The following is a 27,209-nucleotide window of genomic DNA, read 5'->3' as shown; positions in this document are numbered from 1 at the left end:
AAATGTTTTAGAAAAAAAAATTGTTACATTTAAAAACTAAATGCATAGGTTATATAGAAAGTGGGCACATTCCGTTATAAACACCCCCATAAAAGTCAAGAATATGACAAGATGCCTTCTGAAATGTGGAGGAAAAACCTCAACAAGGAATGGAAACAGTGTACAATATTTCCGGAAAGACCATTAAAAGAACCAAGAGGTAAAAGACAGAATATGTTTTCTCAATATTTTAAAGATGTCACGTTCAAATTCAAGGGAAATCCAATTGAAAAACTAATGTAATTTTTCATGGAACATGAATACTGATCCCAACATTTACTCAGAAAGATGAAATGCCAGCTCAGTTCAGTTCAGTCGTTCAGTTGCGTCCAGCTCTTTGCGACCTCATGAATTGCAGCACGCCAGGCCTCCCTGTCCATCACCAACTTTCGGAGTTTACCCAAACTCATGTCCATTGAGTTGGTGATACCATCCAACCATATCATCCTGTCGTCCCCTTCTCCTCCTGCGCTCAATCGTTCCCAGCATCAGGGTCTTTTCAAATGAGTCAGCTCTTCGCATCAGGTGGCCAAAGTATTGGAGTTTCAGCTTCAACATCAGGTCTTCCAATCAACACCCAGGACTGGTATCCTTTAGAATGGACTGGTTGGATCTCCTTGCAGTCCAAGGGACTCTCAAGAGTCTTCTCCAGCACCACAGTTCAAAAGCATCAATTCTTTGGCACTCAGCTTTGTTTATAGTCCAACTCTCACATCCATACATGACCACGGGAAAAACCATTGCCTTGACTAGATGGACCTTTGCTGTCAAAGTACTGTCTCTGCTTTTTAATATGCTGTCTAGGTTGGTCATAATTTTCCTACCAAGGAGTAAGCATCTTTTAATTTCATGGCTGCAATCACCATCTGCAGTGATTTTGGAGCCCCCAAAACTAAAGTCAGCCACTGTTTCCACTGTTTGCCCATCTATTTCCCATGAAGTGATGGGACCAGATGCCATGATCTTAGTTTTCTGAATGTTGAGCTTTAAGCCAATCTTGTCATTCCCCTCTTTCACTTTCATCAAGAGGCTCTTCAGTTCTTCTTCACTTTCTGCCATAAAGGTGGTATCATCTGCATATCTGAGGTTATTGATATTTCTCCCGGCAATCTTGATTCCAGCTTGCGCTTCTTCCAGCCCAGCATTTGTACTCTGCATATAAGTTAAATAAGCACGGTGACCATATACAGCCTTGATGTACTCCTTTTCCTATCTGGAACCAGTCTGTTGTTCCATGTCCAGTTCTAACTGTTGCTTCCTTACCTGCATACATGTTTCTCAAGAGGTAGGTCAGGTGGTCTGGGATTCCTATCTCTTGAAGAGTTTTCCACAGTTTATTGTGATCCACACTGTCAAAGGCTTTGGCATAGTCAATAAAGCAGATAGAGATGTTTTTCTGGAACTCTCTTGCTTTTTTGATGATCCAGAGGATGTTGGCAATTTGATCTCTGGTTCCTCTGCCTTTTCTAAAACCTGCTTGAACATCTGGAAGTTCATGGTTCATGTATTGTTGAAGCCTTGCTTGGATAATTTTGAGTATTACTTTACTAGTGTGTGAGATGAGTGCAGTTGTGCAGTAGTTTGAGCATTCTTTGGCATTGCCTGTCTTTGGGATTGGAATGCCAGGGGGTTGTTAAAATTAAAATAGAAAAACAGAAGTAGGAATTTCTCTGCCAGGTATCACAGCATACAAAAAAACTATGATTGTTAAAACGGTGGTATATGCATGCAAGAAAAAACAGACTAATGGAAAGAATAAAGCATCCAGGAACAAATTCATGTATACATGCAAATTCAAATAAAAACAATGGAATTTGAAACCAGTGAGTGAAAGTGAAGTTACTCAGTTGTGTCGGACTCTTTTCAACCCCATGGACTGTAGCCTGACAGGCTCCTCCATCCATGGGATTTTCCAGGCAAGAATACTGGGATGGGTTGCCATGTCCTTCTCCAGGGGATCTTCTGGACCCAAGGATTGAACCTGGGTCTCCCACGCTACAAGCTACTCTTTACCATCTGAGCCACCAGGGAACAAATTATTCAAAACAGTTATTCAAAAACCTCTCAGATACCCATTTGTAGAACAAAAAATTTTACACAAAAGTAAACTGCAAAATTAAATGCAAAAAAATCAACAATAGAAAAAGTATTAGCTGAAACCAAAGGAGAACACCTCTATAAATACGAAGTGTGGAACACATTCTTAAGCTAGATACAAAATCCAGAGCCATAAAGAAAATCATTTCTTAGACTCAGTTTTGCAAAAACTTAAAACTTTTGAGTGATAAAAATCACATAAACAGGTCTTCTCTGGTGATCCTGTGGTTAAGACTCTGCCTTGCAATGCAGGGGACACTGGTTCAATCTCTGGCCTGGGAAGATCCCACATGTGGAGGAACAGCTAAGCTCTTACACCACAACTACTGAACTCATGTGCCACAACTATTGAAGCCTGAGCACTCTAGAGCCTGTGCTCTGTAACAAGAGAAGCCACTGCAGTAAGAGGCCCTCACACTGCAAACTGAGAAAGCCTGCAGGTAGCAATGAAGATCCAGCACAGCCAATACATAAATAAATATAATAATTTTTTAAAACTCACATGAACAAAGTTAAAAGAAGTATGCTTGAAAGAGGCAAAATTCTTGCATCATACGTAATAAGGGATAATCAATTTATTTTTCAAACTACAACTGCTGATAGTAGTCCTGAGTTCAGTTAATAAGATAAAGAATTTAAAGGGCAGCAAAAGAGCCACAGACATAGAGAACATACTTGTGGACACAGTGGGAGAAGGAGAGGATAGGATGAATTAAGACAGCAGCACTGAAATATATACATTACCATATGTAAAACAGATAGCCAGTGGGAATTTGCTATGTGACACAGGAAGCTCAAGTTGGTGTTCAATGACAACCTAAAGGGGTGGGATGGGGTGGGAGGTGGTAGGGTTCAAGAGAGAGGGGACATATGTATACCTATGACTGATTCATGTTGATGTAAGACAGAAACCAATCCAACATTTTAAAGCAATTATCCTCCGATTAAAAATAAATAAATTTTTTAAAATCATGAAAAAAAAAATAAAGGACATGATCAGATAATGCACCATAAAAAATAGAAATAGAAATGGTCAGTAAATAATTGAAGAAATTCATTCTAATTTTTTGTCCATTAGATTCACAAAAGAATGAGCACATTAATGGTATCTGTCATTACCAAAGGATCTTCTCATGTGGCAGAGTGGTAAAGAATCCACGTGCCAATGCCAGAGACACAAGAGGTGAGGGTTCGATCCCGGACTCAGGAGGATCACTTGGAGTAGGAAATGGCTATCCACTCTGGTGTTCTTGCCTGAAAAATTCCATGGAAAAAGGAGCCTGGAGGGCTACAGTCCATGGAGTCTCAAAGAGTCAGACATGACTGAGCACACAGCACACACAGACACACACACATCATTACCAAGAGTGCAGGGAAACACACCTTTACACATCTCTGATGAATATACCAATTGGTACAATAATTCTGGATCTAAATCATTCTTTAAGAATTGAATCCCTGTTGGCCCAATAGCATCGTTTCTAGAAATTCATCTCTAGGAACATATCACAAAGAAATCAACTTATGTGGTCTTAAAGATGTGTATGTGCATGTATGTGTAGGTGTCATAGACACAGTATCTCTTATAATCAACATATGATTGAATAATTAAGGTTGACCATCCATACTATGAATTATTATGCAGCAAGTTAAAAAATCAGGTATATGTACACTCATAATGAAAGATCTGCAGGAGAGAAAAGGAAGTGGCAGAAAAATATATATCATGTGATGCCATTTATATAAAAGTAATAATAAATAGTACTTTGAATTTGTATACGCACATAAGATGGAACATAAATAGCAAATTATGACAACACCACATATTATCATACAATATATCAATACTATAATATGTAAGTATATGATAAAAATGTGAGACTATACAGATCAAGTGTTAATAATAGCTATTTCTTGGAAGAGGAATTGATTTTAAGAGGGTGAAGAAAAGGAATATTTACTTCTTTCTGACTTGCTTCATCGTTCGCAATTTCTACAAAAGATCATTAATCTATTTACTTGTACAATTTAAACAAAATGAAACTGGCTTTGTCTCTAGGTGGATAGAGGAAATTTGAGGAGAAAGGGTATGTAGGAGAGAAAGGAAGACAGACAGGTAAGAACTAGTCACCAGCACAAGAGACTTTGTATTTTCCTTCCCAACCTTGGAACCACAGTATAGAAACCACTCTCTGGAAAAAATCAAAACCTCAAACAAAAGATTAAGTTACAAACTGATCTGATTCTGGTAGCCAAGTCAGGATGAGCAGCCTAAGAGAGGAGTTAGGAGCAATAGAAAAGCCTAATCAGATTTCCTGGTTGGAACGTCAACCCCCAGCAAAGGTATTTCCCGGAGGCTTTGAAAATCTTTTTACTTCCCATGGTGATTCCTCCTCTAAATGACCAAGTTATTGGTTCCCATCAGGGGCATGCCATTAATCAGTGATAACCATCTTATGAGACAATTTAGGACTCAGAAACAAAATGCAATTGGACTATTGCTTAGTATAATATTAAATTCTACAGATAAATTTATTGTTTAATCATCACTGGAAAGCACAATAGAGCAGTTTTCCAAAAAAGAATTGAAGTCTCAGGTCATTATTGGAGGAAGTTATTTAGATCTAATTTGCTTTGATTTGAAAATCCTCCAATTAGCAATTCATAGGCCAAAATATGATTCAATCAAAGGCTTTTAGAAAAAAGAATGATTTCTTTCATTTTCCCCATTCCCTAAATTAACCCTAGTCCTATAAAATATCCAGAAGAATTTTATGACAATAAAGCCAAAGATTAACCTGGTAGCTGAAAACCTGTTGTTTGTTGTGAAGACATACAGGCTAAGATTATTATGCATTTATCGAAGTGAAATGGATTTAGACTAATGTGAAAGACAGCATGACAAGCTTTATTACAACGTAATGATTTAAAAGTCAAAGCAAAAATAGGATGATAAAATTGCCTTGAAAGAGACCAGGCAGTCTTAACACTGATGATAGCTATATGCAATTAATTCTGACTCTAAGGACATTTTTTTCCACTTGCTTCTAAAGGTATACCACCTTTCAGGGAATTCTATAATGATAAAATATCTGTTATTTCCTTCATACTTAGCTCTGATAAAGATTTGCTTACTTAACTAAGATTTATTAAGGACCTACTATGTATATGGTGGGCTTCCCTCGTGGCTCATGCAGGAGACACAAATTCGATCCTGGGTCAGGAAGATGCCCTGGAGAAGAAAATGGCAACCCACTCCAGAATTCTTGCCTGGGAAATCCCATGGACAGAGGAGACTGGCAGGCTATAGTACACAGGGTCACAGAGCCAGACACAACTTAGCGACTAAATAAACAACAACAATACTTGTCAATAAAAAAAATTCAAAGAAATGAATTCAACAAATAATCTTTGCCTTTAAGCACTCAAAATCTAGTGAAAGATACAATATACATATACAATCTTCAAGTATACTTGTTAGATTGTGTGAAATTCAATAATGGAAGCTAGAGCTACAAGACCTTAGGAAATAGAACAACTAAATAAGACTAAGGCATCAGAAAAGTTTTCATTCTGAGTTTCTTTGTTACTTGATATTCACAGTAACATGTCTTCACTTTAAACTGTCAACAAATCCCTGAACAAACACTGCAAGGTGCGAAGCTTGATACCAATACACAAGCTGAAAAGATACGACCCAGCTTCAGACAGCAAACTAACAACTTCAGTACAACAGAACACGTGCTCTAAGAAGGGACACAGGTGTGATGGGAGTGCAGAGAAACAAACACCTAGGTCTGCATGAAAGACTCCAAAAAAGTCTGAAACTTCAAGGATAAAGAGGCTTTTTCCAGTGGAGCATGGAGGAGAGGGAACTGAAGACAGAGAGCAGGAATGCAGCAGAACCATGAGGCAGCAGGTAGGAACCAAGTGTGATATGGCTGCAACATCAAATGAACAGAAGAGAAAAGCAGGAAGTGAGCTGGGCCTGGTCTGGGGAAGAGTTTTATATGAAAGCTTAAGAATTTTAGAGCTGACATTTAGAATGAGGGTAAGAGAAGATGTTGAAGAATTTTTCTTACAAACCACTTAATTAGCAGGATGGAGGCCAGACTGAAATGAGACCACTCTGCAAGAAGAAAGACATGTTAGGAAAACTCTGCCATGGTTTGGATGAGATAATTCAAAAGAAGATGAGATTTTGGATTAGAGCAGTGGCAGCTGAGAGACAGGTGAAGCTGATGAATATATTTGATGGCAGAATCAACTGGAATTGGTAGTTCAGTGGTGAAGGAGATCTACAGTCTGATACATAATATACTAAAGTAAGCAAGTTTGCCATGTATCAGTTCAGTTCAGTCACTCAGTCGTGTCCGACTCTTTGTGAACCCACGGGCTGCAGCACGCCAGGCCTCCCTGTCCATCACCAACTCCCAGATCTTGCTCAAACTCATGTCTATTGAATCAGTGATGTCACCCAACCATCTCATCCTCTGTCGTTCCTTTCTCCTCCTGCCTTCAATTTTTCCCAGCATCAGGGTCTTTTCAAATGCGTCAGCTCCTCGCATCAGGTGGCCAAAATACTGGGGTTTCAGCTTCAACATCAGGCCTTCCAATCAACACCCAGGACTGATCTCCTTTAGGATGGACTGCTTGGATCTCCTTGCAGTCCAAGGGACTCTCAACAGTCTTCTCCAACACCACAGTTCAAAAGCATCAATTCTTCGGCGATCAGCTTTCTTTATAGTTCAACTCTTACATCCATACATGACTACTGGATAAACCATAGCTTTGACTAGATAGACCTTTGTTGTCAAATTAATGTCTCCGCTTTTTAATATGCTGTTTAGATTGGTCATATCTTTTCTTCCAAGGAGCAAGTATCTTTTAATTTTGTGGCAGCTGTCACCATCTGCAGTGATTTTGGAGCCCCCCAAAATAAAATCTCTCACTGTTTCCATTGTTTCCCCTTATGCATAAGGTGAGGCTAAGGAGTTGAGGTGAATTTCTATTTTATTCTATTTAATTTTCACATATACATGTATCACTTCAGAATAAAATTAAAAGTCTGAGTTACTGAAAAACTCTCAAAGGCTGTCCCCAGTAAGTCTATAGCCTATCCCATGTTCTCACAATCAGGTTTCTTGAAATCTATAGCATGTATACTGGATCTATGTCAGGCATTATGTAAAACATAAGCTTTACAGGGGAACAAATGACAAGATTATTAGAGATAAGAAATTTACCTGGGAGATATGAGTAGTAAATAATGTGGTCAGGATATAACCTGGACTATCTGATTCTGGCACAATGTTTTTTCCACCCTATATAGAATATGTATCAATATCATCAAATAGAATGGACAGACATATTTAACTGAAATTTCTTAATGTAATATCCTCCGGATTAACTTTGATTTTTAACTTACTGAGACTCTTCTATAGCAAAGCAACACTGGTTCATTGTGTCTATTCCATATTTTTTAGTTTGAATGTAATTGCTTTAGTGTTATGTTAGTTTCTGCTGTACAACAACGTGAATCAGCTATATATATATATACATATGTCCTTTCCCTCTTGAGTCTCCCTCCCACCCTTCCATCCCACCCCTCTAAGTCATCACAGAGGACAGATGTGTTTTACACCAGCTTCCCACTGCACACATACTAAGTCACTTCAGTTATGTCTGACTCTGCGCGACCCTATAGACCGCAGCCTGCCAGGCTCCTCTCTCTATGGGATTCTCCAGGCAAGAATACTGGAGTGGGTTGCAGTACCCTCCTCAATGGGATCTTCCTGACCCAGAGATTGGACCCACATCTCTTACATCTACCTGCATTGGCATGTGGGTTCTTTACCACTAGCACCAACTAGCTATCTATTTTACACATGGTAGTGCATAAATGTCAATGCCACTCTCAATTCGTCCCATCCCCTCCAACCTCCACTGTGTCCACAAGTCCTTTCTCTACATCTGTGATTCTATTCATCCATATTTTATCAAAGTAACATCATTCCCATTTCTGTTTTCTTTAATTGGGTTAATGAATACTTTGGAAACTTTTTAAACAACCCATTGAAAGCTCAATAATAAGGATTTAATTTATGAGCACATGGTTTGAAAAATGTTTTTAATTAAATAACTCATCCAGTTGTCCAGGACTATCCTAAATTATCATCAATTTTTTTTTTAATATAGATTTCCAAACCATAGTAGTATGTCATTATGGTTCTGCCAGAAAGAAGAACATCAATACTGAATATTAACGCATATATATGGAATTTAGAAAAATGGTAACCTGAACCCTGTATAAGAGACTGCAAAAGAGACATAGGCATTTAGAACAGTCTTTGGGACTCTGTGGGAGAGGGTGAAGGTGGAATGATTGGGGAGAATGGAATTGTAGCATGTATATTATCATAAGTGACCAGTCCAGGTTCGACGCATAAATTTTCCTCTGTTCAAAAAAAAAAAAAAAAATAGAAATCCACACATATTCATATAAGAGGAAATAACTCAGGTAATGCATTCTCAATACATTTTAAAATTCATTTTGTTATATTCTTTTTTATTCCCCAAGTCTTGGCAATTTAATTTTGTATTGGTGACCCATGTTGATGTTGTTAAATCATTACTCTTTCATATTTCTATATAATTTTCTTTAGATTTTCACAAAATTTTGTTACATACAGTTGTTTTGAAAAAAAATAATAATAAAATTGCAAAGGAAAAAAATAAAAATAAAAATCTATACCATCTCTAAGAGAAATTTCAAAGATAGATTTGGGTAGGAACTGCGGAGGCAGAACTAAATAAACTGAATGCACACTGCTACTTACTTTATCTCTGGAGAAGCTGAAAAGTTGTTTTCTTGCAGCAAAGAACTGGACAGCTATCACACTGGCTGAGTGACCCCAAAGGACACCAACTGGCTTAGAGACAACATAGGGGTTCCAAAGGCAAACTTTATTGTCAATGCCAGCAGTTGCTAATCAGAATTAGAAAGGAAAAAAAAATGTTTTTAGTAATAGAAATACCCCACAACACTTTCTTTTTGAAATGAGTATATCGCATACTATATTACCATAGGCTGATAAAAGCCTTCTCAGCACTAATGCACCTTTATTTTGAAGGAAGGAAAATTCTATCATGTGCAACAGCCCAGGCTAACAGGGCATGAGTTTTATCACTGGAAGTAGTTGAAATGGAAGGTGTAGGGGAGATGGGTCTGCACGGGGTAAAAGGACAACAATTTCTTTAAAAGTCACCAGCAGCCCAAGCAGGAGGACAGAAAACCCTTCCTCCCGGTCCCTGTGTTTCCTTCTCCAGCTTGCACAGCCTAGGAATGCAGATCACACGAAAGTTATCCCAGGAGTAAGAGAGAACTAAAGCAATATTTAAAGCTTCCAAATTAATGAAAAAGTGTAAGGAAATCAAATATTTTTCACTGTCATGTAAATAATCAAGAATTTGTAAGCAAATGAGCAGCATAAATATATGTTTGAGCTGCTCTATTGAGAGAATAAGGCATTTTAAAAAAATACAAATTAATTATACTCAGGGAGTGCATCAGAAACTGGGACCACAGTGCTTGTTCTTCTTCAGTTCTGAGGAAATTTAGCGCAGCCTTCTCTGCTGTTCCCTTGTTTAGGGCCACCTGCAGAGCTGAATCTATTCACATTTATGGAGTCGCCATAAATGTCACACCCCTATTTGGATTAATAGCCCAGGGTTACAGAAATAAGAGGAACTGAATGTACTTTTGTTTCAAGTCTACTCCATAGTATGAAATTAGTAAGTGATCAATTTTACCCCGAGTATTACTGCATACAGTAGTAACATGTAATTCAACCACTGGGCCAGGTACATGTTAGAGATCAGTATGCTGCTGCTGCTACTGCTGCTAAGTCACTTCAGTCATGTCCGACTCTGTGTGACCCCATAGACGGCAGCCCTCCAGGCTCCCCCGTCCCTGGGATTCTCCAGGCAAGAACACTGGAGTGGGTTGCCATTTCCTTCTCTAATGTGTGAAAGTGAAAGTGAAGTCGCTCAGCCATGTCAGACTCGTAGCAACCGCATGGACTGCAGCCCACCAGGCTCGCCCGTCCATGGGATTTTCTAGGCAAGAGTACTGGAGTGGCTTGCCATTGCCTTCTCAGAGATCAGTATAAAGGGGCTGAAATAATAATGAGTCAATGCACTGGTTGATATTTGAGTCCTTTTAAGGCCAATTCACTAACTCCTCCAGCTTTCTCTAATGAATCTACAATCCTCCTTGAAAGTTTGCTGTTCGCATATCCCTGACTTCAAAGTCAGTCTCTTTTATCATGAATGGCAGCTATGATTGTTGGGAATTTTAGAGATTCAGCCCCTTAGCTGATATCAATACTCTTTATATGAATGACAACTTTTGAAAGAGGATCAATAAGACCCATTCTGTAGGCCATGTGTATTCATTCTCTGTAACTATCCTATCAATTTTTAAAATAACACCTCACTTTTCATATTTGAACTAATATCATATAAATCAAATTATCGGCTTTCAAAATGTCTAAAATTTATTTAAATAGACAACACCTGAAAATCTTTATTGCTTATTTCCTTATTTATTGCTAAAATTTACATGGAAAAAAAGAGCTCTCCTCTAAATATCCTTCAAAAGAGGAGTGTATAAAGCTGTGGCACATATATACAGTGGAATATTTCTCAACCATAAAAGAAATGAAATTGTGCCATGTGCAGAGATGTGGATGGACCTAGAGGCTATCATACAGAGTAGGGTAAGTCAAAAAGAAAAAATATATATTGTATATATTAACACATATATGTGGCCTCAAGAAAAACGGTACAGATGAACCCATTTGCAAAGTACAAATAGAGACACAGATTTAGAGAACAAATGTATGGAACACAAGTGGGGAAGGGGAGTGTGGAATGAACTGGGAGGTTGGGAATGACATATATGAACTACTTTGTGTCAGATAGATAACTAATGAGAACCGACTGCATAGCAGAGGGAACTCGACTCGATGCTCTGTGGTGCCCTAAATGGGAAGGAAATCCAAAGAAGAGGGGATATATCTATATGTTATAGACAATTCATTTTACTATACAGCAGAAACTAATACAATATTGTAAAGCAAATACACTGAAATAAAAATTTACTTTAAAAAATTCCCTTAGTATGCTAAAGGACAAGTCTGAAAATTTTCAAAAAGCATCAGAAGTTATATTCTGAAAGGTGATTAGAAAATGTTCTACATTTTATATTTCTCTAGTGAGTGTACGTATGTGTGTGTGCACGTGAACAAGGAAAATGATGTATTTGGGTAGAGTGGGTGAGTGATAGTCACTCAGTCGTGTCCAGCTCTTTGCGACCCCATGGACTGTGGCCTGCCAGGCTCCTCTGTCCATGGGATTCTCCAGGCAAGAATACTGGAGGGGGTTGCCATTTCTTTCTCCATTGTTTGGGTTGAGCATGTGGTTATGCTAAGAACATGGCAGAAGGCAGACACTGCACAAATAGTCTTCTTTCTCTATGTCATTTTACATTCCCCAAAGCATTGGAGCACCTTCTCATATTTTCACCCCAATGTAGTTCATATACACTGCACATCTTAATGCATCATTATTGGACATTCTCAGGTAATAAAATGTGAGCTGCTCGAGCTGGTCTCTCTGGCAATAAAATCAACAAGGTGAAGAGGCCCCATGCACGCAAATATGCATCGCAGACTATTCAGGAGTCCCTCATAGTTATCATGATTTATTTTACATACCAATTAAATTGAGCTGAGAGTGGTAATCAAAAGCGTGAATGCCCTGGGCAACGCTGAAGGACGTCATTTTAAGATGCTTTTTAGATTTCTCTCTCCAGGCCAGCACCACAGTGTTTGCATTGCTGGTTGTACTAGAAATAGTAACATCTAAAGATGCACTGTAAGTAACTTAGCAAAGAAAAAAGAAAAAAATCCTTAGTTGATTACTCACAAGACACAGGGAGAATAGTATTATTTTAAGACATTAATACATGAGGTTAAAAATTAAACTCATATTATGATGATACAACCTAACACTTAGAAAACACCTCACTAACCCCTTCTCCTACCAAAAAACTTAGAGTGAAAACTTACCAAAAAATCTGCAATCAGACTTTTCTTCCACCCCAAGGATAGCTAAAAAATTTTAATTAGAACACAAGACAGGAAACAATATGAATCACAAGAATCACATGGGATTCTGGAGATATAAGTAACTGGCTAAAATGCTGCGTCCTTCTTCCTGGACCTAAAGTAGGCAAACAGGAGCTGAGCAAACATCCGCTACTCTCAAGGTCCAGCTTATGCCCAGACCATTGGTTTACTTATGTTTTGACTGGTCTAGAATGTTTGAGAGTGGGGTGGCCAGGACTTGAAGCTCTGCCAAGATTCACAGCCAGAAGTCTAGGTCAATTGGCAGTTTTCCTGTTCTTGATGATCTAGTACTAGGAGTGTAAGAGGACCATGCGTGTTTAGTCACGTACGACTCTGAGACCCGATAGACTGTGGCTCTCCAGGCTTCTCTGCCCCCAGGCAAGAATACACTAGATGAGCAGCAAAACCCCACAAGCAAGAAAAATGATTCTGTTGTCTTTTTTAGAAAGACCTGTGCATTCCTATAGACTCACAGGCTCCAAAAGACACAGCTGCTCTGCCACAAACTTCTCACCACTATGCCCTCCATTGTTAGATGACAGTTTTCTTTCACATTTGGCTGAGACAATATACTTCTGCCCCAAGGTGAAAGATTTCCAATTTGACCTCAAACCCAAATTTCTGCCTCACACAAAGAGGGATGTTGTAACTTCGTACAGTTTTAGACAAGTTGTTTTAATAGAATGGCTCTTGAAAATTTCTGATCTGTTTATTATCCAGCATCAAGAGTTAACACTCTTGTAATACAATTTTCCGGGATCACTAGAATTCTTGCACTTCTTATTAAACTAATCCTTGACTGCACTTTGCTCCTCACAATCTTGTCAAGAGTGTTTGCATAGAAAACACCTTAGAATATGAGATTGCCTCTTTTTCTTTAGCAAACGATAGACAAATTTACTACCAAAAATAACTCTGAAGCCAAAGACAGCATGCATCCTGCCCACTGCAGAAGATTCGGATTCTATAAGCTCAGGGTTCTTCTCCTGTAACATGACCCACTGTGCAGGCATTCATCTGCAACTCTGTTTTGCCTCTGTGAGACCTGAGTGTCAAGGGGAACTGACATGAATATGGTGATACTTATGGGGCTTGCTGTGCTGTGAATAATGAAGTCCTTTTTTCTGTAACACAGGAGTCTTATGTCCTCTCTCATTTTAAGATTATTTTAAAAGTTCTTTCTCCATGTGAGAGCCACAGTATCTTATTATTGGCTGTGCTGGAAATGGCAAGCTAACTTACTAGTAACTAACCTGGAAACAGTCTTACTATTTTGGTTGGAAGAATTTAATTTGCTTTATACAAATGTATGTACACATATATGCATACATATATATGAATATATATATTTCCGAATTAGTAAAGGGAAGGATTCTGAGAAGCAGAAGTGTAGCTCAATACACTTATTATAATACACTTAATAATACACTTAATATACATCACACACTTAATATAATACACTTAATAAACTAAATGGGAAGAGCTAATTTAGTCAGACGCAACTTAGTGACTAAAACAACAGCAAATGACATGTGAATAGCTTAATTTAACATCCGTTCCGTCCGTTCCGTCGCTCAGTCGTGTCCGACTCTTTGCGACCCGGTGGACTGGGCCTACCAGGCTTCTCCGTCCATGGGATTCTCCAGGCAAGAATACTGGAGTAGGTTACCGTTTCCTTCTCCAGGGGATCTTTCCGACCCAGGGATCGAACCCGGGTCTCCCGCATTGGAGGCAGATGCTTTAACCTCTGAGCCACCAGGGAAGCCGAACATAGTTCATATCTATTTCACTATGAAATATATGTCTTAACATGGTTGTGCTTTGTGCGTGCTAAGTTGCTTTAGTCGTGTTCCACTCTTTGCGACCCCATGTAATGTAGCTTGCCAGGCTCCTCTGTCCATGGGATTATCCAGGCAAGAATACTGGAGGGGGTTGCCACGCCCCCCTTCAGGGCATCTTCCCAACCCAGGGATCCAACCCAGGTCTCCTACACTGCATTTCTTTACCGTCTGAGAGGTAACAAAACACATGGGTGGGAAACAAAAGGCAAACTCCAGAATTCAGAACTGAAAGAGGGCTTATCTACTTTATTTTACAGACTAAGAAATAGATACCTGTGCAGATTCAAGGATTTGGCAAAAGTCAACAACTGATTGTTGTCAAACTCTGGACTGGAGCCCAAGCATTTAGACTCTGAGTTTGGTTAAATGTTATACAGCATACAGTATTAAAGATCCAAGCTCAGGACAACTAGCGTTTGGCAGAGCCAGAGTACAAATTCAGACCTGACCTCTTGACCACTGGAACAGGGCTTCTCATATTGTAATAAGCAAAACAGTCACCTAGAAACTGGTGTTAAAATGCAGATATTCATTCAGAAAATCTAAGATGCTGCATTTCTAACAATCCCCAGTTGTGGCTGGTGATGCTCTTTGGTGATGATCACACTTTGAGTAGCAAGACACTAGAATACATTACTAAGAGCAAGGCTCTCCTTTTTTTTTTTAATTTATTTTATTGGAGGCAAATTACCTTACATTAATATATTGGTTGGTTTTGCCACACATTGACATGAATCCGCCCCAGGTGTACATGTGTTCCCTTTCTTGAACCCCCCTCTCACCTCCCCCCAACCCACATCCTCCCTCCATGTCATCCCCGTGCACCAGCCCCAAGCATCCTGTACCATGCGTTGAACCTGGACTGGTCACCCATGACAATATACATCCTACAATGCCATTCTCCCCAATCATCCCACCTTCACCCTCTCCCACAGAGTCCCAAAGACTGTTCTCTATGCCTATGTCTCTTTTGCAGTCTCGTATACAGGGTTCAGGTTACCATCTTTCTAAATTCCATATATATGCGTTAGTATACTGTATTGATTTTTTTCTTTCTGGCTTACTTCACTCTGTATAATTGGCTTCAATTTCATCCACCTCATTAAAACTGATTCAAATGCATTCTTTTTGATGGCTGAAAAATACTCCATTGTGTATATGTACCAAAGCTTTCTTATCCATTCATCTGCAGATGGACATCTAGGTTGCTTCCATGTCCTGGCTATTATAAACAGTGCTGCAATGAACATTGGAGTACATGTGTCTCTTTCAATTCTTGTTTCCTTGGTGTGTATGCCCAGGAGTGCGATTGCTGGATCATATGGCAGTTCTATTTCCAGTTTTTTGAGGAATCTCCACACTGTTCTCCATAGTGGCTGCACTAGTTGGAATTCCCACCAACAGTGTAAGAGGATTCCCTTTTCTCCACATCAAAAGCTTCTGCACAGCAAAGGAAACTCTAAGCAAGGTGAAAAGACAGCCTTCAGAATGGGAGAAAATAATAGCAAATGAAGCAACTGATAAAGGATTAATCTCCAAAATATACAAGCAGCTCCTGCAGCTCAATTCCAGAAAACTAAGTGACCCAATCAAAAAATGGGCCAAAGAACTAAACAGACATTTCTCCAAAGAAGACATAAAGATGGCTAACAAACACATGAAAAAATGTTCAACATCCCTCATAATCAGAGAAATGCAAATCAAAACTACAATGAGATACCATTTCACACCAGTCAGAATGGCTGCTATCCAAAAGTCTACATGCAATAAATGAAGGCTCTCCTTCTATACGCTAGAGAAGTAAACCATTCTATGGTGGCTCAGACAGTAAAGAATTCACCTGCAATGCAGGAGACCCAAGTTCAATCCATAGATTGGAAAGATCCCCTGGAGATGGGAATGTCTATACACACCAGTATTCCTGCCTGGAGAAGCCCATGGACAGATGAGCCTGGCGGGCTACAATCCATAGGGTTGCAAAGAGTTGGACACAACTGAGTAACTAACGCTCATTTTCTCAAAATCTGGGAGATCAAATGCTCCTTTGGCAATCTGATGAAAGCTGTTGACCCTCTCCAACAAAAAGATGTGTGAAAGTGAAGTCGCTCAGTCATGTCCTACTCTTTTTGACCCCATGGACTGTAGCCCACCAGGCTCCTCCGTCCATGGGATTCTCCAGGCAAGAACAGTGGAGTGGGTTGCCATTTCCTTCTCCAGGGAGTCTTCCCAACCCAGGGATCAAACCCAGGTCTCCCACATTGCAGGCAGATGCTTTAACCTCTGAGCCACCAAGGAAGCCCTCAAAAAGATGTATACACACAAAATTTTGTATAAAATATCAGGATTTGAGGAAACTCCCCAACCTCCCCACCTCTATTCATGAAGCCCAACAATGATAGATCTGAAGAAATCAAATGAGAAATCTCCAGCAACATGGTAATTTGGGATTGCAAAACTATCACCTGCTTTCTCAAATAATTCTTAAAGTTCCTATTACTAATGATGCATATGCTTTGTGTTAATCAATGCCCATGTAAGCGGCTCTTGGCAGGAAATAGCTCTTTGCAGGAAGCAACTCTCTGCAGGAGGCCCCTTTTGTCTTGTCACTTTAGAAAAGCTATATTGTAACTAACCTTTAAGCCAGGCTTTCCCATGCTCTACTCATCTCCTGGTCAAGCACACCTTTCAAATCCTTTGATCACACAGTGCCTTGTCTAATCTGTTGATTCTTTTCTTAGATCAAAGAAATAGAAATGAAGGATAAGTAATTAACAGCGAACTAGATCTTTTCCCCAGCTTCCCCTTCCATAATCCCTCAAGCTACCTATGTGAACAAGACAGCATCTAAAGAAAGATCACAAGGAGTCAACGAGTCTGCACGCAGTGGGAGATGGTGATGAATCTGACCCCCTATCTCAATGATTAAATGAGATTATGTCTCCTTTTTCCCTTTAAAAACTTTCAAGGCCAAGCAGAATCTTTGGAGTTGATTCTGGAACACAAGTCTACCTTCTACCCCAGGATGCAGGCTTCCTGAATCAGGCACTTCCATTCCTGCCTGGGCTTGTCTTAAAAGTACTGACTTTCAATTGGTGAGCAGCCAAACCTGAGTTTGGGCTTCTCTTTTTAGTTTCTACTTCTTAAAGTAAATGAGTTTAACTGAGTTTTGATGCCAAGTTTCTACTAGTCAATGCCAATCAGAACACAATTTCTAAGGAAAAAAGAAGGGGCTCTGATAATGCAAAGGAGACTTTTAGAAAGGAGACCTCACAGAGCTCCAGGCAGAATAATTCACCGAACAGTGTGCTGTGAAATGTTACGAAACACAAAAGGACTGCTAAGGGCCAAAATGGTCTACTTCTCCACTCAGCCAAGAATTCACCTGGACTGTTGTTTCTTGCTCATCCCCCATCATGTAATCTCCCTCAATCCGTGGATTACTTAAAAGTATTATTAGAGTAATTTTTTTTTAATCCCTTCCACTACCATATGCAGATGACACTACCCTTATGGCAGAAAGTGAAGAGGAACTCAAAAGCCTCTTGATGAAAGTAAAAGAGAAGAGTGAAAAGGTTGGCTTGAAGCTCAACATTCAGAAAACAAAGATCATGGCATCTGGTCCCATCACTTCATGGGAAATAGATGGAAAAACAGTGGAAACAGTGTCAGACTTTGTTTTTTTGGGCTCCAAAATCACTGCGGATGCTGATTGCAGCCATGAAATTAAAAGACGCTTACTCCTTGGAAGGAAAGTTATGACCAACCTTGATAGTATATTAAAAAGCAGAGACATTACTTTGCCAACCAAGGTCCGTCTAGTCAAGGCTATGGTTTTTCCAGTGGTCATGTACGGATGTGAGAGTTGGACTGTGAAGAAAGCTGATCACCGAAGAATGGATCCTTTTGAACTGTGGTGTTGGAGAAGACTCTTGAGAGTCCCTTGGACTGCAAGGAGATCCAAACAGTCCATTCTAAAGGAGATCAGTCCTGGGTGTTCATTGGAAGGACTGAAGCTAAAGCTGAAACTCCAATACTTTGGCCACCTCATGCGACGAGTTGAGTCACTGGAAAAGACTCTGATGCTGGGAAGGATTGGGGGTGGGAGGAGAAGGGGACGACAGAGAATGAGATGGCTGGATGGCATCACCGACTCTGTGGACATGAGTTTGAGTGAACTCCGGGAGTTGGTGATGGACAGGGAGGCCTGACGTGCTGTGATTCATGGGGTCGCGGAGAGTCGGACACGATTGAGCGACTGAACTGAACTGAACTGAACTACCAGGTATCAAACCATGCCCTCATCTTGTAATCATCTTTAGTGGGTAGATATCCCAAATTTACTGATGAGGAAATAGTCCAAAAGCCATATCACCCTAGGTCATGTGGCGAATTGAGGACAGAGATGAGACTGAGTGCCATTCTGATTGGCTGTGAGCTTTTCACTTGTACTACTGCATCTTTCTTGGCCACAAAATTAAAAGACGTTTGCTCCTTGGATGAAAAGCTATGACCAACCTAGACAGTATATTAAAAAGCTGAGACATCACTTTACTGACAAAGGTCTGTATAGTTAAAGCTCTGGTTTTTCCAGTAGTCATGTATGGATGTGAGAGCTGGACCATGAAGAAGGCTGAGCACCAAAGAATTGATGCTTTCAAACTGTGGTGTTGGAGAAGACTCTTGAGAGTCCCTTGGACTGCAAGGAGTACAACCCTAAAAGAAATCAACCCTGAATATGCATTGGAAGGACTGATGTTGAAGCTGAAGCTCCAATATTTGGCCACCTGATGTGAAGAGGTGACTCATTGGAAAAGACCCTGATGCTGGGAAAGATTGAGGGCAGGAGGAGAAGGAGACAGAGGATGAGATGGTTGGATGGCATCACTGACCCAATGGACATGAGTTTGAGCAAGCTGAGGGAGATAGTAAAGAACAGGGAGTCTTGGCATACTGCAGTCCATGGGGTTGCAAAGAGTCGGACACAACTTAGCAACTAACAGCAAACAACAATCTTTCTTTTCCACTAAGCCACACTGCCATATGTATGCCGGGTTTTTTCTATTATCTGATTTGAAGTTCTTTCCATTACCAACTACATTCATTGAGCCTCACTGTGTGCATGCATGTGCAGTCACTCGGTCATGTCCAACTCTTTGTAACCCTGTGGACTGTAGACCACAAGTCTCCTCTATCCATGGGATTTTCCCAGGAAGAACACTGGAGTGGGTTGCCATTTCCTCCTCCAGGGGAACTTCCTGACTCAGAGATAGAACCCAAGTCTCCTGTGTCTCCTGCATTGCAGGCAGATTCTTTACCACTGAGCCATTGGGGAAGCCCCTTTGAGCCTCACTGGGGAGCAATTAATTTCAGGAGCATAAAGTTTGCTGATCACTTGCTACATTAATACTGCTACTTACCAGCAGAATAAAATCTGAGGATAACGTCCTTTTCAGGAGCATCCTCAATGAAACAATTCCCTTTGTTTACAGAAAATGCTAAGAGTTTTTATAACTTGACTTAATGAAACAGTAGTATAACACATGAAGTATACTACAGAGCACTATAATTATATCTTCAAATTCATGGACATTCCATAATGTCATTACAGTACAATCAAAATAAAGTATTTCTACCCTGAAAATTGCTTTGTCATGTGTTTCCACATTACATCCAGTATCTTCAGTTTTAAGGCTTTAAAGAAAGACATATAAAGAAGTACATTCTGTCCTTGTATTTAAAGTATTGCTTTAAGATTTCAATCTGGAGGTTAGCAAGTGACATTTATGGACCCGTAGATGTTCAAGCAGGTTTTAGAAAAGGCAGAGGCACCAGATATCAAATTGCCAACATCTGCTGGATCATGGAGAAAGCAAGAGAGTTCCAGAAAAACATCTATTTCTGCTTCATTGACTATGCCAAAGCCTTTGACTGTGTGGATCACAATAAACTGTGGAACATTCTGAAAGAGATGGGAATACCAGACCACCTGACCTGCCTCTTGAGAAACCTGGATGCAGGTCAGGAAGCAACAGTCAGAACTGTACATGGAACAACAGAATGGTTCCAAATAGGAAAAGGAGTAAGGCAAGGCTGTATATTGTCACCTTGCTTATTTAACTTCTATGCAGAGTACATCATGAGGAACGCTGGGCTGGAAGAAGCACAAGCTGGAATCAAGATTGCTGGAAGAAATATCAATAACCTCAGATATGCAGATGACACTACCCTTATGGCAGAAAGGGAAGAGGAACTAAAAGGCCTCTTGATGAAAGTGAAAGAGGAGAGTGAAAAGGTTGGCTTGAAGCTCAACATTCAGAAAACAAAGATCATGGCATCTGGTCCCATCACTTCATAGGAAATAGATGGAAAAACAGTGGAAACAGTGTCAGACTTTATTTTTTGGGCTCCAAAATCACTGCGGATGCTGATTGCAGCCATGAAATTAAAAGACGCTTACTCCTTGGAAGGAAAGTTATGAACAACCTAGATAGTATATTAAAAAGCAGAGACATTACTTTGCCAACCAAGGTCCGTCTAGTCAAGGCAATGGTTTTTCCAGTGGTCATGTATGGATGTGAGAGTTGGACTGTGAAGAAAGCTGATCACCGAAGAATTGATGCTTTTGAACTGTGGTGCTGGAGAAGACTCTTGAGAGTCCCTTGGACTGCAAGGAGATCCAACCAGTCCATTCTAAAGGAGATCAATCCTGGGTGTTCATTTGAAGGACTGATGCTAACGCTGAAACTGCAATACTTTGGCCACCTCATGCAAAGAGTTGACTCACTGGAAAAGACTCTGATGCTGGGAAAGGTTGGGGGTGGGAGGAGACGGGGATGACAGAGAATGAGATGGCTGGATGGCATCACCAACTCTATGGACATGAGTTTGAGTGAACTCCGGGAGTTGGTGATGGACAGGGAGGCCTGGCGTGCTATGATTCATGGGGTTGCGGAGAGTCGAACACGACTGAGCGACTGAACTGAACTGAGTCTTACATACTGGAGGTTCAAACAATTCACACTTTGTTTCTAAACCAAGATGTAACTTGTTTCTGGTTAAACTGTAGAATGCCAGAGTTCCTGAGAATGCCCGAGCAAAAGGTGAAAGTAAAGCCATTTCCTTGAAATCAAATTACCTGGTAGATAAAAATGTGTTCTTCACTTCTTGAAGAGAGAAAAGGAAATGATGGGTTATGATGAAAAAGTTTTTAAAATATCAAGGTAGGGGATGGAAAGAACTGATAAATGATTTGTTTTAAATATTCTCAATGAGTTTGAAGATTGGTAGCAAAATATTTAAAATTACTTTTAGATGATATATTGAGGGATAAAAAGGACAATTTGATCATGTCTGTCCTTTCCTTAAGATGCTAACTTTCAATTCTTCCACTGTCTTGCCCTTTAGTCATAAAAAAGGCATTAAGGGAAGCTGTCATCATCAAGATTGCTGGGAGAAATATCAATAACCTCAGATATGCAGATGACACTACCCTTATGGCAGAAAGTGAAGAGGAACTCAAAAGCCTCTTGATGAAAGTGAAAGAGGAGAGTGAAAAGGTTGGCTTGAAGCTCAACATTCAGAAAACAAAGATCATGGCATCTGGTCCCATCACTTCATGGGAAATAGATGGAAAAACAGTGGAAACAGTGTCAGACTTTGTTTTTTTGGGCTCCAAAATCACTGCAGATGCTGATTGCAGCCATGAAATTAAAAGACGCTTGCTCCTTGGAAGGAAAGTTATGACCAACCTTGATAGTATATTAAAAAGCAGAGACATTACTTTGCCAACAAAGGTCCGTCTAGTCAAGGCAATGGTTTTTCCCGTGGTCATGTATGGATGTGAGAGTTGGACTGTGAAGAAAGCTGATCGCCGAAGAATCGATGCTTTTGAACTGTGGTGTTGGAGAAGACTCTTGAGAGTCCCTTATACTGCAAGGAGATCCAACCAGTCCATTCTAAAGGAGATCAATCCTGGATGTTCATTGGAGGGACTGATGCTGAAGCTGAAACTCCAATACTTTGGCCACCTCATGAGACGAGTTGACTCACTGGAAAAGACTCTGATGCTGGGAAAGGTTGGGGGCGGGAGGAGAAGGGGACGATGGAGAATGAGATGGCTGGATGGCATCACCAACTCTGTGGACATGAGTTTGGGTGTACTCCGGGAGTTGGTGATGGACAGGGAGGCCTGGCGTGCTGTGATTCATGGGGTCGCGGAGAGTCGGACACGACTGAGCGACTGAACTGAACTGAACTGAACTGTCATCATAGATCCTTGTCCTTGTGTTGCTATCAAAATAACTGTAATACCAATTTGTTTATGTGGAAAAAGTGATTTGAAAATGAAAAGTGATACCTAAAAACTCAGTAAATAATGCTATTAAGTGCACTTAGAGCCTGGTGGGCTGCCGCCTATGGGGTCGCATAGAGTCGGACACAACTGAAGTGACTTAGCAGCAGCAGCAGCAGCAGCAGAGTAAGTCAGAATGCTGCTGCTGCTAAGTTGCGTCAGTCGTGTCCAACTCTGTGCGACCCTATAGACAGCAGCCCACCAGGCTCCTCCATCCTTGGGATTCTCCAGGTAAGAATACTGGACTGGGTTGCCATTTCCTTCTACAGTGCATGAAAGTGAAGTCACTCAGTCATGTCCAACTCTATGTGACCCCATGGACTGTATCCCATCAGGCTCCTCCGTCCATGGGATTCCCCAGGCAAGAGCACTGGAGTGGGGTGCCATTGCCTTCTCGGAAGTTAGAATGAGGCCATTTTTTATCATCTGCCAACAGATGGAAGCTATCAGTTCAGTTCAATCCTTCAGTCGTGTCCGACTCTTTGCGATCCCATGAACTATAGCAGGGCAGAAATTGGGCCATTTCTAACTAAAAATTCTTATTATCATTTTTCAGGTTTTCACTTTATGAGGCATGTGACTTAGGAAAACTCCCTACCTGGAATTTTCTTTGATGTTCTCTTGTTTGAAAGTGAAGTGAAAGTGAAAGTCACTCAGTCGTGTCCGACTCTTTGCGACCCCATGGACTATACAGTCCATGGAATTCTCCATGCCAGAATACTGGAATGGGTAGCCATTCCCTTCTCCAGGGGATCTTCCAAACCCAGGGATCAAACCCAGGTCTCCCACACTGCAGGCAGATTCTTTACCAGCTGAGCCACAAGGGAAGCCCAAGAATACTTAAGTGGGTAGCCTCTCCCTTCTCCAGCGAATCTTCCCGACCCAGGAATCGAACAGGATTCTCCAGCATTGCAGACAGATTATTTACCAACTGAGCTATCAGGGAAGGTCTTCTTGTCTGAAAGAGTCTTGTCTGAGGGAGTTTATTTTCAGTTGTATTCCCTATTTTGAAGTTGGAGTCGTCCCATTCTCTGAGACCACCCTGGGACTCTTTACATTCTGAATAACTACCATTTCAAAGAGGAAAGGTAAGAAAGAATAAAGCTAGCTATTCCATTAAAAAAAAAAATCTAACTCAGCCCTGGTAGGCATATTAAGAATAATAATGCCATTACTTTAATGAATTTTCAAAATACTAGACTAGACTTACAATGGATCTTACCCTTCTGCCACACTATGGAACAATCTACAGGAAGAGATCTTTTACTGCAAACATTGGCCAGTCGCTCACAGCTGATTTCAACTGCTTTAAACCCAGCGAGAGTGCTGCCCAGGAGGGCAGCATGTTTCAGCTGACTCTGTGGTGCACCGTTTTTGTCTGGAGGACTGACGTAGATGTAGGGAAGTGGAAAAACACACAGGCAAGACACTAAATCTGGCTTCTCTTCCAGACTTAGTCCCCATCAATTAGAAAGGCTCCTTAAGAAAACAATCTGCTTTTCGTATTCTAAATTCTCTGGCACCCTTTCATTAATCAGCTCAGCAATTAGTATTTTATCAGTTCAAACTGTTTTGTACCTTCTCATAGCCATGGTTAAACAAAGAAGGCAAAACACCTTCCAACATAATAAAGAAAATCAATCATATTTATTGTAGGCAATTTAGTATTCACTCTTTCCAGAGCTGAACTTCCAGTCTGTGAGTTTCAAGGTTTCCAATGATATTATCTATATGAAAAGGCAATTCTTTATGATCAAATTAGAGAGAGAAATTCTCTGAGTTTCAAGACATTTATGTCTTGCCACTATTGCTCAAATCTCTGTACTTACTCTGCACTTACTTTACATTTCAGAGGTAATTATTTTTCCATTAAGATACAACACAGAACCATTCAGATAAGATGAAAGCACTTTCTCCTTCAAAGTTTTAAATAAACCTGAACCTTATCTTAAAGCAGTAAGCTAATATCCTTACGTCTGAAAGTGAGTATTTCTTATATTTCAATTTTACAGATCCTTTTATCTTAGCTTCAGTGAAACAGTATTACCAAGCTTGTCCATGTATTAGCTTCTTTCATCTGTTGTATATTCCCTCCTCACACTGAGATGGAAATCAGTAAAAATATTCCTTGAGGAGGTCTAAGAATATCAGTTCATGTTGCTGGGGTCAAAAAAGCCTCACATGAAATCAGCCAGTGTTTGCTTGCTCCTCATGGAGCAAGGCTCGCACCAAGGAGCATAATTGCTACTAAGACCATCGTCCTGTGTTTGATTCCAGCCTGCTTTCCTCTTTTTCCTGCCTCCTCATTTCAGCCTTCCTCCCTTCACCTCATACTGAAACACCGAAGTTACAAAGAAGCCAAGAATCAGTTATAGTTAAGCTTCAAGTCCCAGTGACTCAACCTGGGGAAAGGCAGTCATCCATTGCCTTAAACTGAAGCGGATCCCCTTTCAGAGGTACCTGAGCTTCAAATCTCAGCTTTGACAGAAGAGAATCTTATGTAGATACTTCACCTTTCCACATACTCTACTTTCTTCTTTTTCCGTTATTGTCTCTTCTACTACATTTTCCTCAACAGCCATTTGCAGAGTATTAAACTACACATTATTGGTAAATGTATTTTTCTCACTTTGACCTTTTTCTTTTTACCATAAATTATCCCTCTTAAAAAAAGAAGCCTACCAATATTTAGCAAGATTTCTCTTGGATTCTCTTTTCTTTTGAAATACTTTAATAATATTTGCCCAATGTCTTAGTCCAGGCTGCTATAAGAAAATGTAGAGACCTAGTAATGTAAACAGCAAATGATTATCTCCCACAGTTGGGGAGGCTAGGACATCCAAGACCCAGGTCCTGACAGATTCGGTGTCTGGTTAGGGTCCACTTTTTAGTTCACAGATGCCCTCTTCTCACTGGGCCCTCACATGGGGAAGAAGTGAGAGAATCCTCTGGGGTTTCTTTTATAAGGGTACTAATCCAAGATAGTCACGATAATGTGATCACTGACCTAGAGCCAGACATCTTGGAATGTGAAGTCAAGTGGGCCTTAGAAAGCGTCACTATGAACAAAGCTAGTGGAGGTGATGGAATTCCAGTTGAGCTATTTCAAATCCTAAAAGATGATGCTGTGAAAGTGCTGCACTCAATATGCCAGCAAATTTGGAAAACTCAGCAGTGGCCACAGGACTGGAAAAGATCAGTCTTCATTCCAATCCCAAAGAAAGGCAATGCCAAAGAATGCTCAAACTACTGCACAATTGCACTCATCTCACACGCTAGTAAAGTCATGCTCAAAATTCTCCAAGCCAGGCTTCAGCAATATGTGAACCGTGAACTCCCACATGTTCAAGCAGGTTTTAGAAAAGACAGAGGCACCAGAGATCAAATTGCCAACATCCGCTGGATCATAGAGAAAGCAAGAGAGTTCCAGAAAAACATCTATTTCTGCTTCATTGACTATGCCAAAGCCTTTGACTGTGTGGATCACAATAAACTGTGGAACATTCTGAAAGAGATGGGAATACCAGACCACCTGACCTGCCTCTTGAGAAACCTGGATGCAGGTCAGGAAGCAACAGTCAGAACTGTACATGGAACAACAGACTGGTTCCAAATCGGAAAACGAGTACGTCAAGGTTGTATATTGTCACCTTGCTTATTTAACTTATATGCAGAGTACATCATGAGGAACGCTGGGCTGGAAGAAGCACAAGCTGGAATCAAGATTGCTGGAAGAAATATCAATAATCTCAGATATGCAGATGACACTACCCTTATGGCAGAAAGTGAAGAGGAACTAAAAGGCTTCTTGATGAAAGTGAAAGAGGAGAGTGAAAAGGTTGGCTTGAAGCTCAACATTCAGAAAACAAAGATCATGGCATCTGGTCCCATCACTTCATGGGAAATAGATGGAAAAACAGTGGAAACAGTGTCAGACTTTTTTGGGGGGGCTCCAAAATCACTGCGGATGCTGATTGCAACCATGAAATTAAAAGACGCTTACTCCTTGGAAGGAAAGTTATGACCAACCTTGATAGTATATTAAAAAGCAGAGACATTACTTTGCCAACAAATGTCCATCTAGTCAAGGCTATGGTTTTTCCCGTGGTCATGTATGGATGTGAGAGTTGGACTGTGAAGAAAGCTGATCCCGAAGAATTGATGCTTTTGAACTGTGGCGTTGGAGAAGACTCTTGAGAGTTCCTTGGACTGCAAGGAGATCCAACCAGTCCATTCTAAAGGAGATCAATCCTGGGTGTTCATTGGAAGGACTGATGCTAAAGCTGAAACTGCAATTCTTTGGCCACCACATGCGACGAGTTGACTCACTGGAAAAGACTCTGAAGCTGGGAAAGGTTGGGGGCGGGAGGAGACGGGGACGACAGAGAATGAGATGGCTGGATGGCATCACCGACTCTGTGGACATGAGTTTGAGTGAACTCTGGGAGTTGGTGATAGACAGGGAGGCCTGGCGTGCTGTGATTCATGGGGTCGCAGAGAGTCGGACACGACTGAGCAACTGAAATGAACTGAACTGAACTGAACTGAGTCCTATACATGGGGCTGTCCTGGTGCCTCAGCAGTAAAGGACACCTGTCCCACCTGCCAATGGAGGACACACAGGATTGATTCCTGGGTCAGGAATATACCCTGGGGCAGGCAATGGCAACACACTCCACTCTTCTTGTC

At 40.6% G+C, this 27,209-nt stretch overlaps 1 protein-coding gene across 1 annotated transcript in view; it reads right to left on the bottom strand.

Moving 5' to 3' along the window:
- The window catches only part of WDR49 (WD repeat domain 49), a 172,795-nt gene that overhangs the window by 101,507 nt on the left and 44,079 nt on the right, over positions 1-27,209 (bottom strand). Inside the window, 2 exon segments of the mRNA XM_088833163.1 lie at positions 8,976-9,124; positions 11,916-12,083. Coding sequence (XP_088689289.1) covers positions 8,976-9,124; positions 11,916-12,083 — 317 coding nt within the window.

This window comes from Moschus berezovskii, chromosome 1 (genome assembly GCF_049115385.1).
Source record: "Moschus berezovskii isolate FMDL1 chromosome 1, NW_MosBer_1.0, whole genome shotgun sequence".
In the NCBI taxonomy this organism is placed as follows: domain Eukaryota; kingdom Metazoa; phylum Chordata; class Mammalia; order Artiodactyla; family Moschidae; genus Moschus; species Moschus berezovskii.
Note: the sequence above shows the minus strand (reverse complement) of the source record. Positions and strands in the feature narration are given on the sequence as shown.